The 15,057-nt window shown below is 42.1% G+C and overlaps 1 protein-coding gene across 17 annotated transcripts in view; it reads left to right on the top strand.

Moving 5' to 3' along the window:
- Positions 1 to 15,057, top strand: part of FRY (FRY microtubule binding protein) — a 428,392-nt gene that overhangs the window by 226,970 nt on the left and 186,365 nt on the right. For all 17 annotated transcript variants that reach the window (XM_055542409.1, XM_055542410.1, XM_055542407.1 and 14 more), the window contains one exon: positions 1,561 to 1,760. In XM_055542409.1, coding sequence (XP_055398384.1) covers positions 1,641 to 1,760 — 120 coding nt within the window. In that variant the 5' untranslated portion in view covers positions 1,561 to 1,640. The remainder of the gene's footprint in view (positions 1 to 1,560; positions 1,761 to 15,057) is intronic.

Genomic DNA, 15,057 nt, shown 5'->3' with positions numbered 1-15,057 from the left:
TAGGGCTTCCCTTGTGGCTCAGCTGGTAAAGAACCTGCCTGCAATGTGGGAGACTTGGGTTTGATCCCTGGGTTGGGAAGATCCCCTGGAGAAGGGAAAGGCCACCAACTCGAGTATCCTGGCCTGGAGAATTGCATGGACTGCGTAGTCCATGGGGTCGCAAAGAGTCGGACGCAACTGAGTGACTTTCACAAAAAGAAGATAAGAGAGGCCTTGAATTTATTTGTAGTGTTGAGAAGCATGTTTCAGGTTTCACGGGGAAGTTTTTCCCTCCCTTATTATCAATGACATCTCACCTTTCTCTTAAGAGCCAAACCAGCATCTAAACTGGAATCAGCCTTTCTTTCTTTACTCCCTTCCTTAATCTCTGTATCCAATAACCCCAAACTATGAAGTCTTCCCTTTTAAATGTTTACTGTATCATCGTCCTATCTTCAGCATTCCTAATGCCTTCCTCCTAAGCCCACCTACTCTCATATTTCTTTCCTTGAATATTGATAACTGGCAATTTTATAGGTACTTAGGTGGAAGGGGCTATTAGTGCGTGTTAGAATTGAACAAAGAATAGTCTGAAGTAGCATGCTAAAGTTGCTTTAGTAATGTCCGACTCTTTCTGACCCTATGAACCAAAGCCCACCAGGCCCCTCTGTCCATGGGATTTTCCAGGCAAGCATACTGGAGTGCATTGTCATTTCCTACTCCAAGGAGATCCTCCCAACCCGGGGATCGAACCTGTGTCTCTTGTGCCCTGCATTGGCAGGGGGATTCTTTACCATTAGTGCCACCTGGGAAGCCCCACTCAAAAGTGGAGAGGCATAAAAATTTCATTTGTGAATAGATTTTTTTCTTAGACTAATTAAAACAGTGGTCCAGCTGTTGCATCCTGAAGGAGGCCACTCACTGGTGACTCTGATAATGGGCCTCTGTTCAAAATCTCAGCCAAGCAGGTAATCTGTGAATTTTAGAAGGGATGAGGAGGGACATCCCAACTTGAACCAAAGGATGGTGAAAGGGAGAAGCCACACCTTGGATGGCATAGAGGGGGCACTCCTGAGCCTTTTATCTTTCAAGAGGGACAACCCCTTTGGGAGCAAGAGCTAGCGGGGCTTCTGAAAATTGACTCTTGGAAACTTCCAGAAGGGATGACCTTAGCCTCTTTTCTGTTATTAGCATGAAGCACAGAAGACAGCTCCTGGTCATTAGGAAAACCAGGTTAAGAAAATCACTTGTTTTCCACTGTGTGTTTTCTTAGAGCATTTTTCTGGAACATAAAAAAGAAGCTAAAAACATCCTAAATGTTTTAGGATTTATCAGCTGTATTATGTCCTTGCAACACTATTTACCTAAGTATAGTAACCAGTAGTATTTTGATGTATTCAAATATGACATAATGCACACTTGTGTAATCAAAATAATTAAATTGTGACACTGTAAGGCCAGGTTATAATATTGCATACAGTGTTCTTCATGTGATTCATATCTTTATATTTATGGCTTAACACTGCCAATCTGAATATTGATTTATTTTCAGCCAGTCAAAATATCCATTCTATTTTTCAGCTTCTCCAGTTGGCAACGGTTATATCAAGCCTCCAGTTCCACCTGTGTCTGGCACACAGAAGGAGAAAGGGCCCCCAACCATGTTACCCATCAGTGTGGACCCAGACAGCAAACCCGGAGAGTATGTCCTCAAGAGTTTATTTGTCAACTTCACCACTCAGGCTGAGCGCAAGATTCGCATCATTATGGCAGAACCCCTGGTGAGTACACACAGAAGACCTGTGTCCTTTTCAGTCCTTCTTGATGTCGAATATAGATTTTACAGCTCCAAGAAGGGATGAAGGATGGATGGTTTTCCCCCTAGTTTGTTTTTTGACATCGTGTGTGTGTGTGTGTGTGTGTGTGTGTACTCAGTCACATTTGACTCTTTGCAACCCCATGGATTGTAACCCACCAGGTTCCTCTGTCCATGGGATTTTTCAGGCAAGAATGTTGGAACAGGTTACCATTTTGTCTGCCAGGGGTTCTTCCTGACCCAGGGATCAAACCTGTCTCCTGTATCAGTAGGTGGATTCTTTAACCACTGCGCCACTTGGGAAGCCCTTTTTGATACTATAGGTAATTTTTCAGTCACTTCAGTTCAGTTGGTCAGTCATATCCAACTATTTGCAACCCCATGGACTGCAGCACACCAGGCCTCTCTGTCCATCACCAACTCCCAGAGTTTACTCAAACTCATGTCCATTGTGTCAGTGATGCCATCCAACCATCTTGTCCTCTGTCGTCCCCTTCTACTCCTGCCTTCAATCTTGCCCAGCATCTGGGTCTTTTCCGATGAGTCAGTTCTTCCCATCAGGTGGCCAAAGTATTAGAGTTTCAGCTTCAGCATCAGTCCTTCCAAAGAATATTCAGGACTGATCTCCTTTAGGATGGACTGGTTGGATCTCCTTGCAGTCCAAGGGACTCTCAAGAGGCTTCTCCAACACCACAGTTCAAAAGCATCAGTTCTTTGGCGCTCAGCTTTCTTTGTCCAACTCTCACATCCATACATGACCACTGGAAAAATCATAGCCTTGACTAGACAGACCTTTGTTGGCAAAGTAATGTCTCTGCTTTTTAATATGTTATCTAGGTTGGTCATAACTTTTCTTCCAAGGAGCAAGCATCTTTTAATTTCATGGCTGCAATCACCATCTGCAGTGATCTAGGAGCCCAGAAAAATAAAGTCTGACACTGTTTCCACTGTTTCCCCATCTATTTGCCATGAAGTGATGGGACCGGATGCCGTGATCTTAGTTTTTTGAATGTTGTGTTTTAAGCCAACTTTTTCACTCTCCTCTTTCACTTTCATCAAGAGGCTCTTTAGTTTCTCTCTGCTTTCTGCCATAAGGGTGGTGTCATCTGCATATCTGAGGTTATTGATATTTCTCCTGGCAATCCTGATTCTAGCTTGTGCTTCATACAGCCCAGCGTTTCTCATGATGTACTCTGCATATAAGTTAAATAAGCAAGGTGACAATATACAGCCCTGACGTACTCCTTTCCCAATTTGGAACCAGTCTGTTGTTCCATGTCCAGTTTTAACTGTTGCTTCCTGACCTGCATACAGACTTCTTAAGAGGCAGGCCAGATGGTCTGGTATCCCCATTTCTTTAAGAATTTTCCAGAGTTTGTTGTGATCTACACAGTCAAAGGCTTTGGCACAGTCAATAAAGCAGAAGTAGATGTTTTTCTCGGAGAAGGCAATGACACCCCACTCCAGTACTCTTGCCTGGAAAATCCATGGACGGAGGAGCCTGGTAGGCTCTAGTCCATGGGGTAGCTAAGAGTCAGACACGACTGAGCGACTTCACTTTCACTTTTCTCTTTCATGCATTGGAGAAGGAAATGGCAACCCACTCCGGTATTCTTGCCTGGAGAATCCCAGGGACGGCGGAGCCTGGTGGGCTGCCATCTATGGGGCCACACAGATTCGGACACGACTGAAGCAACTTAACAGCAGCAGCAGAAGCAGCAGATGTTTTTCTGGAACTCTCTTGCTTTTTTGATGATCAAGTGGATGCTGGCAATTTGATCTCTGGTTCCTCTGCCTTTTCTAAATCCAGCTTGAACATCTGAAAGTTCACGGTTCACATACTATTGAAGCCTGGCTTGGAGAATTTTGAGCATTACTTTGCTAGTGTGTGAGATCAGTGCAATTGTTAGTTTGAGCATTCTTTGGCATTGCCTTTCTTTGGGATTGGAATGAAAACTGACCTTTTTCCAGTCCAGTGGCCACTGCTGAGTTTGCCAAATTTGCTGGCATATTGAGTGCAGCACTTGCACAGCATCATCTTTTAGGATTTGAAATAGCTCCAACTGGAATTCCATCACCTCCACTAGCTTTGTTCAAGTGATGGTTCCTAAGGCCCACTTGACTTCACATTCCAGGATGTCTGGCTCTAGGTGGGTTATCACACCATCGTGATTATCTGGGTCGTGAAGATCTTTTTTGTATAGTTCTTCTGTTTATTCTTGCCACCTCTTCTTAATATCTTCTGTTTCTGTTAGGTCCATACCATTTCTGTCCTTTATCGTGCCCATCTTTGCATAAAATGTACCCTTAGTATCTCTAATTTTCTTGAAGAGATCTCTAGACTTTACCATTCTATTGTTTTCCTCTATTTCTTTGCATTGATCACTAAGGAAGGCTTTCTTATCTCTCCTTGCTGTTCTTTGGAACTCTGCATTCAGATGGGTATCTTTCCTTTTCTCCTTTGCCTTTTACTTCTCTTCTATTCACAGCTATTTGTAAGGCCTTGTCAGACAACCATTTTGCCTTTTTGCATTTCTTTTCCTTGGGGATGGTCTTGATCCCTGCCTGCTGTACAATGTCATGAACCTCCATCCATAGTTTTAAAATATAATATTTACGTTTCCTGATTTAAGATAATTGAGGCACAAGGACCTTAAAATAATTAGGAGATAGAATTCAGCAGCACACTTCACCACTGGGTTTAGGACAGATAAGCTTAATTTAACATTAAGAAGTATTAAAATTGTAGAAAAATTGTGTTCATAGTCTCTGCTGTGTCTGTGTACTTTTGTCAAAATCTTTTGTCCTATCTTTAAAGTAAAAGACAAAAAAAATCATCATTCTTCAAAGAGTTGCCAGAGCTCCTAGTCTGAGAACAGAGAGACAGATGGTCTCCATGACATATAATCCAAGGAAGTTTTTTGAGTCGTTCATAAGTACCATTCTGTTACCTGAAAATTGGAAGACAGGAAATTGTTGATTAAGTTGATTAATGCCCTTCAAGTCAGTAGTCAGTATCTTCTTTGCAAATGATTCTGCTGCAAAATAAGGCTTGTGCTTCACGCTTATGTTAATTACTTTAACAAGAGCTCTAAAGACAGAGTGCTAAATCTCAAAAGGATAGTGGAAAGGAAAAAAGTCCAATTGGAAGATTCAGATTACTTGTCTCCTGACCTTGGTGGGCCACTCACAATAAGAGAAAGGAAAGGAATTCAGAGTGACGCAGCTCTTTCTGTGAAGCTTGGCTTTGTACCTCCTGTGAAGAGATTGGGACAGGAGAAGAGGTCTGAGGTTGGCTTGAAGGCATCATAGCTTAAAATAATTAAATGTAATATTGAGCCCATAGCTTATGCGTGCTCGGTCACTTCAGTTATATCCGACTCTTTGCAACCCTGTGGACTGTAGGAGCCCATAGCCTAAGTCTCTTGAAAAACTTATGATACTCAGCATCATCTTTTCAAAATGATCTTCATGATGGACTTCCCTGGCAGTCCAGTGGTGAAGACTCTGAGCTTCCAATGCAGCAGGTGTGGGTTCAATCCCTGGTCAGGAAACTTAGATCATATGTGCCATGTGAGGCAGCCAAAAAAAACCCAAAAACTCTTACCAAAAATAATAATAACCTTTATAAGAATCACAATTTAACATTTGGAAATCAAAATCCAAGGATATTTAAATGCTTTGAATATTTGTAACCCAAAAGTTACAAACTTTGCCTTTAAACGTTTTTATTGGATCAATGAATTTCAACTTCCTATTAAGGAAAATGTTTTCTTGGCTTTACAGTTTAAATCATTTATAATAAACCTTAGTACTCTAGCTTTTCCCCATTCACCCATGTGTTTGTGTTTCTAGTGCTTTTACTACTAATAATAGCTAATATTTCTGGAGTGCTTAACTGTGTGCCAAGCACCATGCTTAATGTATTATATATCCTTTAATCTTCACAATGACCCTAGGTAGAGAGTATTTGTGTACCTGTTTACAGATGGGGAAAGCTGGCACAGAGAGGCAAAAGTGATCATCCAAGGTCACACAGTTTTTATTTGAATTCAAGCTGGGTCTCTTCAGAGCCCACCTCAGAACCATTCTACACTCTGCCAGTCTTTGCATGGGCATCTTCATAGGAAGATACCTTGTATGGTATCTTTACTTAAGAGACTTAAGTAAAGTATTACTTAAAGCAACAGAGGGCTTTCCTATAAATGGGGTCCAAAGAATCATGTACCTTCATTCCTATTGCTCAAAACAGTGCTGATCCCTGGAAGCCTCTGAGCTCTGTGGGAGGTGTCTGGGGGAGCCAGGCCACCTCCCCAAGATGGAGGGTGGGGAGCTACCTGGACTCCAAAGACCCCAGGAGAGTGTAAGAAGGAGAGAGGGGAAAGGCGCAAGGAAGAATCCTTTCACTCATTGACAGTGGAAACGTGCCAAAACACATCAGGGCTCTCTGAAATTGTGTATCATGGTACATTTTTTCCAAGAAACTAGTAAGTTACACCTTCCCAAGTGGCGCTAGTGGTAAAGAACCTGCCTGCCAATGCAGGAGACATAAGAGACCTGGGTTCGATCCCTGGTTTGGAAAGATCCCACGGAGTAGGAAATGGCAACCCACTCCAGTATTCTTGCTTGGAGAATCCCATGGCCAGGGGAGGCTGGCGGGTACAGTCCATGGGGTCGCAAAGAGCCAAACATGACTGAAACGACTTAGCGTGAGGCACAAGGAAGTTGTACTGTAGTTGAATAGAGGTACTTAGAAGGCTGGACTGTGAACATCCCTGATTCTAAAATAATAGTTTAGGTACTTTTGTTTAAGGATTCAGGAAGTAAATTAGATTGGGTTTAACTTTTTCATCTTCAGTTTACTTCGTTTGGAATGTGTTTGCATAACATTTTTCTTCTTGGAATAAACATTATGTCTGAGAAACTAACATGTTCCACAGCGTGCTTTTAATTAGAGGTAGACATTTCCGTTCCTTTCTCTGAGACAATTTAAAGGGCCCCAAACAAGAAAAATGAAAAATAGTGTAAGCTGTCTTCATCAGCAAATCTTCACTGTGTGCCCAGGGTGAGAGAGTTTACTAGATGCTGATGGACAAGTAGATGGACATTGTGTTTTTAGCTAAAGAAATGTGTTCAATCGATTTTCAGTATTGTTGCTTTTTATAAAATGAGACTAATCCTCTTGTATTTTTTGGCAGAGGTATAAGCTTCTGTGCCATTTTCTTCTCTTATCTGTTGAAAAGTGCTTAGTAATTTTTGCCCTTGAATATGTTTACTTATTGGACAATAAATGTGAGTAGATGCTGTGGCTTGTTACCTGAGTCTAATTTGAATGTGTGTTTGTCATTTTGTTCTAGAGCCCTAGCAAGAAGAGGTGTTATTTTTGATATATGAGTATTATGTTTAAAGTCAATTCTGAATAAATGTCCCCTAGTATTTTTCTTACAGAAGTTGACTTTATTTAGAAAGATGCTGAATCCTTTAAAGTTTGGATTCATGTGGAATTGTATCATATCACAAAGTTGTATTGTCGTATCTCTAATATAATTAAAACTTGTATGGGGGTAGCAAAGGTAATTTTAAAAAATTTGGAATTATTGATTTATTGTTTATGGGGCTACTCAGGAATCTGTATTTCTGTTTTTTTTTTTAAAGACTGAAACCTTCAGAATTCCACATCAGTTAGGCTGCATGAGATCAGTTATATACAATGTTAAATTAAAGTTGTACTTATGAATTACTGATGTCCAGATAGCTAACTTAAATGGGGGGGAAAGGACAGGAAACAAAGATGTTCCACCAAGATAAAATATTAGATTTTTTTCTTGTTAAAGATGTTTCACCAGTTTAGCAATGTTGTTCTTCATACCTAAAAGATGCTCAGGTCATATTCATTAATATCAATAATTTTACTCCGTTTCTGTTGCTTTATGAGTCATTTGATAGCATTTGCTCCTGGCTGGTCTAACTATTATTTCACTTTTCCCAAGCAGTGTTTTAAACAAGGTCAATTAGGTCATCTGTAACTTTTTTATATTTTTATCTCAAAACAGAAAGTACAGAAAACAGCGTAGCAGCTGCTGTCCCTCTCGCCTCCTTCTCCTTTCCTCTGGTTTCAAATCTATCTTTCCCAAAGTGTATCTTTTTATAGTTCTTTAAGTTATAATCAGTGGTGGGTAAATCACTTGGTTTAGTTTATCTCACATGCTTGGATTTTCCCCTGAATGAGCAGTGATATTTCAGCTGAGAATAGAATTCTAGTTTCACATTTATCCTCCTTCCAGACTTTTGCCAATAAGTTTCACCATGTTGCCTCTAGCACTGCTGTCTGGTTGATTTGTTATTTGTTTGTGGATTATTTACTTTTTTCTTTGTCTGCTTTTATGTTTTTTTTTTTGTTTTTTTTTTTTTTTGCTTTGTCTATAGCTTTCTGCAGTTTCCCCACAGTCTGTGCTGAGATGTGGATTTATTTCTATTTTCCTGTTTGAGACTCTTACGCTTCTTAAATTTAAGATTCATGTTTTTTCATCAGTTTTGGAAAATTCTTAGCCATTAATTATTTGAAGATTACCACTTCTCCACTTTTCCTCTTTTTTTCCTAGCATTCATATTAGATACACATTGCTCTATTACCTGTCTTTTTACCCTTCTTTAATTGTTTCTACCCCTCTATCTTGCTGCTGTATTCTGAGTCAATTCCTCAAGTCTAATCTTCAATTTATTAATCCTCTCTTGGGCTATAGGACTTCCCTGGTGGCTCAGTGGTAAAGAATCCACCTTTCAATGCAGGAGACACAGGTTCAGTCCCTGGGTTGAGAAGATACTCTGGAGAAGGAAATAGTAATCTACTCCAATATTGTTGCTCGAGAAATTTCATGGACAGAGGAGCCTGGTGGGCTATAGTCCATGGGGTCACCAAAGAATCAGACATGACTTAGCAGCTAAACCATGACAACTCTTGGGCAGTGTCTAATCTGTTGTATAATGTGTGCAATGAGAGTTATAATTTTGGTGATATAATGTTTTATTTCTAGAAGTATGTTTTAAAATCTATTTAGGTGAGGATTTTTTTAATTTGAGGGGTTCCTTATGTTTAGAACTTCTGTTGTGTCTCTTTGACCACCTTAAACATGCATTTTTGTTTGTGTCCTCTCTTCAGTGTCTTGGGCCAAATATTATATTAATTTCTTGGTTTGGGAATTTCTGTACCTGGAAGGTGATACAAATATAAGCTCCAAACTCTTATAAGACTGAAGACTGTGGTTTAAAATTCTTGGGGAGGATTTTGTTGTATTTACCTAGAACTGAGGCAGGGGCCATTGGAATATCTTTTCATCTTCTTGTGCCAGTACATAGATTTGTCCCTAGCCCACTGTTTCATTGTTTAGGACCACACTTTATGTGGGCATCTTATCTCCAGTGCCCCACCTCTCAAGGTTCACAGCTTTGTTTCCTGTCCCCAAATGGACAACAACAAAAAGCCTCCAGCATAATGAGACCAGTAGTCCTCCCCCTGTGCATCCACTGTATCACCTCCTATCTTTCTGCTTTTCATTTCCCTTTTCCTTTCTTGTGGACTCATTTCTTCACTTTAAAAAGTCCTATATTCCACTCACCATTTTCAAATGTTTATAGCCTATGAACTTTTGCATTATCTTGGTCTATTATCCTGCCAGGGCCCTCTACAGAATTCTTGATTTGCCTTTCATGCAGATAAGGACAGGGTGGGTCTTTGCATTGTGAGGTTCCTATACAAGCAAACATTCCCATGGCAAGATGGGGTGACCCCAAGATGAATAAAAGGAAGAGTGAGGGGACTGTCTAGTCAAAGCTATGGTTTTTCCAATAGTCATGTATGGATGTAAGAGTTGGACTATAAAGAAAGCTGAGTGCCAAAGAATTGAAGCCCTTGAACTGTGGTGTTGGAGAAGACCCTTGAGAGTCCCTTGGACTACAAGGAGATCCAACCAGTCCATCCTAAAGGAAATCAGTCCTGAATATTCATTGGAAGGACTGATGCTAAAGCTGAAACCCCAATCCTTTGGCCACCTGATGGGAAGAACTGACTCATTGGAAAAGACCCTGATGCTGGGAAAGATTGAAGGCAGGAGGAGACAGGGACGACAGAGGATGAGATGGTTGGATGGCATCACCAACTCGATGGACATGGGTTTGAGTAAACTCCGGGAGTTGGTGATGGACAGGGAGGCCTGGTGTGCTGCAGTCCATGGGGCCGCAAAGAGTTGGACAGGCTTAAAGCTCAACATTCAGAAAACGAAGATTATGGCATCTGGTCCCATCACTTCATGGGAAATAGATGGGGAAACAGTAGAAACAGTGTCAGACTTTATTTTGGGGGGCACCAAAATCACTGCAGATGGTGACTGCAGCCATGAAATTAAAAGACGCTTACTCCTTGGAAGGAAAGTTATGACCAACCTAGATAGCATATTCAAAAGCAGAGACATTACTTTGCCAACAAAGGTCCGTCTAGTCAAGGCTATGGTTTTTCCTGTGGTCATGTATGGATGTGAGAGTTGGACTGTGAAGAAGGCTGAGCGCCAAAGAATTGATGCTTTTGAACTGTGGTGTTGGAGAAGACTCTTGAGAGTCCCTTGGACTGTGAGGAGATCCAACCAGTCCATTCTGAAGGAGATCAGCCCTGGGATTTCTTTGGAAGGAATGGTGCTAAAGCTGAAACTCCAGTACTTTGGCCACCTCATGCGAAGAGTTGACTCATTGGAAAAGATTCTGATGCTGGGAGGTATTGGGGGCAGGAGGAGAAGGGAACGACAGAGGATGAGATGGCTGGATGGCATCACTGACTCGATGGACATGAGTCTGAGTAAACTCCGGGAGTTGGTGATGGACAGGGAGGCCTGGTGTGCTGTGATTCATGGGGTCGCAAAGAGTCGGACACGACTGAGTGACTGAACTGAACTGAACTGAGCAACTGAACTGATGATTTGTATAGGTGGAGTCAAAGGAGAGCAGGTGTTCAGGTGAGGATGATGGAGGACCAGAGGACAGATGCTAAAAGTCAGTGACACCTTCAGGAGTGAGTGGTCTAGCGTGGGTGGGGGATAGAAAGGATGTGCTTGCCGGTCAGCATGTGTGTAGCCCACTGGCCCCTCTTCCTGGAATGCCCTCAGCTCTTCATCCTGCCTTCATCTTTCAAGGCCCAACTCAAATGCCTCATCATCTGGAAAGGTTATTTGATTTCTTCCCTGACTCCACACAATTATACAGATGTGGATATATGTACCTATAAATCTCTATCTGAACCACCATATCATTATCTCAAGCAAACTGGCTTCATTAAATAAGAGTATTAGAATTAGAATAGAATAGAAAATGTCAGAACATTATAGGTTTTAAGGGTACATGTTGTTTTATGAAACTTTCAGTTGTGTGTATATCTACCAGACCTTGATATAAAATGTGTATTTTTATGATGAGTAGGGGTGAAGGATACAGGAATTCTTTTTTAAGTTGAAGAATTTAGGAATTCACTGGAGGACCAACAGTTAGGACTGCTTTCACTGCTGAGGGTCCAGATTCAATCCCCTGGTCAGAGAACTAAGATCTCACAAGCCATAGGGAGTGGCCAAAAAAAAGAAAGAAAGGAAAAAAGATGCACTTTACTATCCTTTAAGTTCCTTACAGGCATTACTGTGTCTTATCTACACACGCACACATACAAATACACATATATCCCCATGTCTAGAAAGTCTCCTTTATACGCAGTAGACAGTAAGTGTTTTTTTTTTTAATGAATAAGTATATGAATAAAAGGAATGGATAGATGAATGGATGAAAAATATTAATATGGTAGCTCAAAAAGAATGTAGGATCCTGTATGTTTCTCAGGGTCATCTTGCCAACCTCTGAACTGATAATAATGGATTTTGTTCTGTCCTTTGTACCGCTCAGCAGATGAAAGCCCTACAGTCTGCTGAGTAGACGTTTATTCTTAGCCTTCTGCCTTGGGCTATCTAAGGACACATCATTATTCACTTATATGGTTGCTGCTCCCACTTCACCCAAGCAGTTTGTGGAGAGGAGCGTCAGGTTGACTCTTAGCGGTCAGACTAAGCCTCAGAGTATGCGCTTTCATTATCTCTGCGTCTCTCCATTTATATAGCATCTGTCACTAGGAGTCACAGGCAATTAACTTCTCAAGAAACTCTTTTCCAAAAAATCAAGACTCTCCAGCCTTTCAGAATTCATTAGCTCCCATAATCTCGACTTTGGAGATTTAATGGGCAAGAAGAGATAAAGCTGAAAACAAAGCAGCTTTTCATCCAGGCTGATCTGAATTCGAATCCTGATTCCACCTCTTTAGTGTTGGAAGGCCAGTCAGTCCCTCTCCTTTTTTCCTCATTTGCAAGAGCCTAGCTCATGGGTGGGAGAAGGCAATGGCAACCCACTCCAGTACTCTTGCCTGGAAAATCCCATGGACGGAGGAGCCTGGTGGGCTGCAGTCCATGGGGTCGCGAAGAGTCGGACACAACTGAGCGACTTCACTTTCACTTTTCACTTTCATGCATTGGAGAAGGCAATGGCAACCCACTCCAGTGTTCTTCCCTGGAGAATCCCAGGGATGGGGGAGCCTGGTGGGCTGCCGTCTGTGGGGTCGCACAGAGTCGGACACGACTGCAGCAACTTAGCAGCAGCAGCAGCAGCAGCAGCAGCTCGTGGGTGGATGAGAGAAGTCAGGGTGACAGGTGGATCTGACATAATTCCTAGCACCTGCCAGATGCTGCGTTGTCACCATCACCATGATTCTCATGGTCGCCTAGAAACTGGTATCAACTAAGTAAATCCCCTAGTGTGTTTCTCTGGCGGTCATCCTGGTGCTTCCTCTCTGTGCTATTCAGAAGGAGTCGAGGCTTGAGCAGAGTGGCTGGCTGCCTGCTGAGGCCATGCCCTGTTATTGTCAGGTGGTTGTTCTGAACTCCACCTTGGCGATGAGAAAGGCATAGCCAAAGCTGGTTTGGGCAGAACTGGTGTGGATTCTTTAGGGACTTAAGCGCTGAGAGGTGACGGAGGCAAACAAACAAAAGTTTATATGACAAGGCAACACGCCTGCTCTCTCACCTTAGAGCCAGCAAAATATCACTACTTGAGGTTTATGCGGGTATAACTTGTGAGGACTTAGGAAGTGAAACCAGGGATTTGAAGTGGATCTACGTAGAATGGTTTTCCAAGGCTTTCCAAGAGGAAATTTCACAGCGTCTTGAGGGTAGGGATCTGGGAGACAAGTAGGAACACTGTAGTGTTGGGAAGCCAATGGCCCAAAAAGTAAAAGCCTGGATTACTCAACTAAGTAAAACACGTTTGGAAAATTTCAAGAACTTTCCTTTCTCTCACTCATATATTTAAATTTGTTGAAAACCTCAGAAGGAAAAATAATCTAATTTTATTAGTCATCTAATCAGACTGATTTTTCCTGTTTTATTGAGATAAAATTGATACATAACATTGTATTGGTTTCAGATGTACAGCATACCAGTGTCATATATATCTTATAAAATGATCACCACAATAAATTTAGTCAACATCCATTCCTTACATGGTTACAGTGTGTGTGTGTGTGTGATGAGAAGTTTTTAATGTAATCCTATTTTAAAGGAACTTTTGGAAATTATTTATTTTTGGCTGTGGTGGGCCTTTGTTGCTGCATGGGCTTTTCTTTAGTTGGGAAGAGCAGGGACTACTCTCTAGTCTCACTGGAGTGGCTTCTCTTGTTGCAGAGCACAGGCCCTGGGCTTCAGGAGTTGTGGTTCCCGGGCTCTAGAGCACAGGCTCAGTAGTTGTGGTGCATAGGCTTAGTTGCCCCAAGGCATGGGTGATCTTCGTGGACCAGAGATAGAACCCATGTCTCCTGCATTGCCAGTCAGATTCTTTACTACTGAGTCACCAGGGAAGCCTGAGAATTCTTGAGATTTACTCTCTCTGCAACTTTCAACTCGGTATTGTCAGCTATAGTCACCCTGCTGTACCTTATGTCCTCAGAACTTACGTATGTAATAACCAGAAGTGTGTGCCTTCAAGAATCTTCAACCACACTTCTCAGACTGCTTGTTCTGTCCACCCTCCTTCCTGTCATTTGGCCAATACACAGGAAACTTGGTTTTTCATCAGAGCTCTGCTACCAGCCTGTGCTTCCAACAAAGTCACTTAAGTGTGATTCATCATGGTTTTTTCTTTTATGAAATGTTTACAGTCAAGCCCAGTTTTACCTCTGGTGTACATAACAAATGTAAGCATTAACTCTCCACATCTCTGAGTGAGTAAGTCACATCCCAGTGCATCCACTCAGGTTAAAGCCACCATTGTCTTAGCCAGGAGCTGCAGTGAAGCGAAACCAGGTACTGAGCAGAGTTTTCATCCGGATCTACAGTCTATCAGCATACAATGCCAATAATAATAATAAGAAATTCTGACTCACCTAAGACTTAGAAAGCAAGTGATTTATTCTCTGACTGAAACCTGGAAAGAGGAAAAGACCTGCATCACCTCAGAGAACACACCCCTTTCATCCTGTCCTTTATTAGAGCCTAGAACTGAGCAGAGCTCACCGTCCTGTAACAGTCTGGTATTTAAAAACACTTTTCAGATGAAAGCCCATGTGACATTGGGAAGGCTTTATTTTTGGAATTGCTCAAGTCTTGGTAGCCTCTGCTCACAAAACAGTTAATGGAGGCAATAGTATCCCTGTATTGAGCTTGGAGCCTAGGTGAGGGGTGACAGACAGTCATAGAGATGCTAACTGAGGGATGCAGGGAGGGAGTCTTAATAATCACATGACAGGACCTAACTTGTTAGTTTCACTGGTGGCTCAGATGGTAAAGAATCTGCCTGCAATGCAGGAGACCTGGATTCTATCCCTGGGTCAAGAAGATCCCCTGGAGGAGGGCATGGCAACCCACCAGTGTTCTTGCCTAGGCAAGCCCTATGGACAGGGGAGTCTGGCGGGCTAGAGTCCATGGGGTTCCAAAGAATCGGACACGACTGAGTAACTAAGCACAGCTGGTTTGCTAACATAAGAGACACAAGTCAGGGAATTTCTGTTGTTCAGTTGCTTGCTGCTGCTGCTAAGTCGCTTCAGTCATGTCCGACTCTGTGCGACCCCATAGATGGCAGCCCACCAGGCTCCCCCGTCCCTGGGATTCTCCAGGCAAGAACACTGGAGTGGGTTGCCATTTCCTTCTCCAATGCATGAAAGTTAAAAGTGAAAGTGAAGTCGCTCAGTGATG

This window comes from Bubalus kerabau, chromosome 12 (assembly GCF_029407905.1).
Source record: "Bubalus kerabau isolate K-KA32 ecotype Philippines breed swamp buffalo chromosome 12, PCC_UOA_SB_1v2, whole genome shotgun sequence".
In the NCBI taxonomy this organism is placed as follows: Eukaryota; Metazoa; Chordata; class Mammalia; order Artiodactyla; family Bovidae; genus Bubalus; species Bubalus kerabau.
This window is presented reverse-complemented; position numbering and strand designations above follow the sequence as displayed.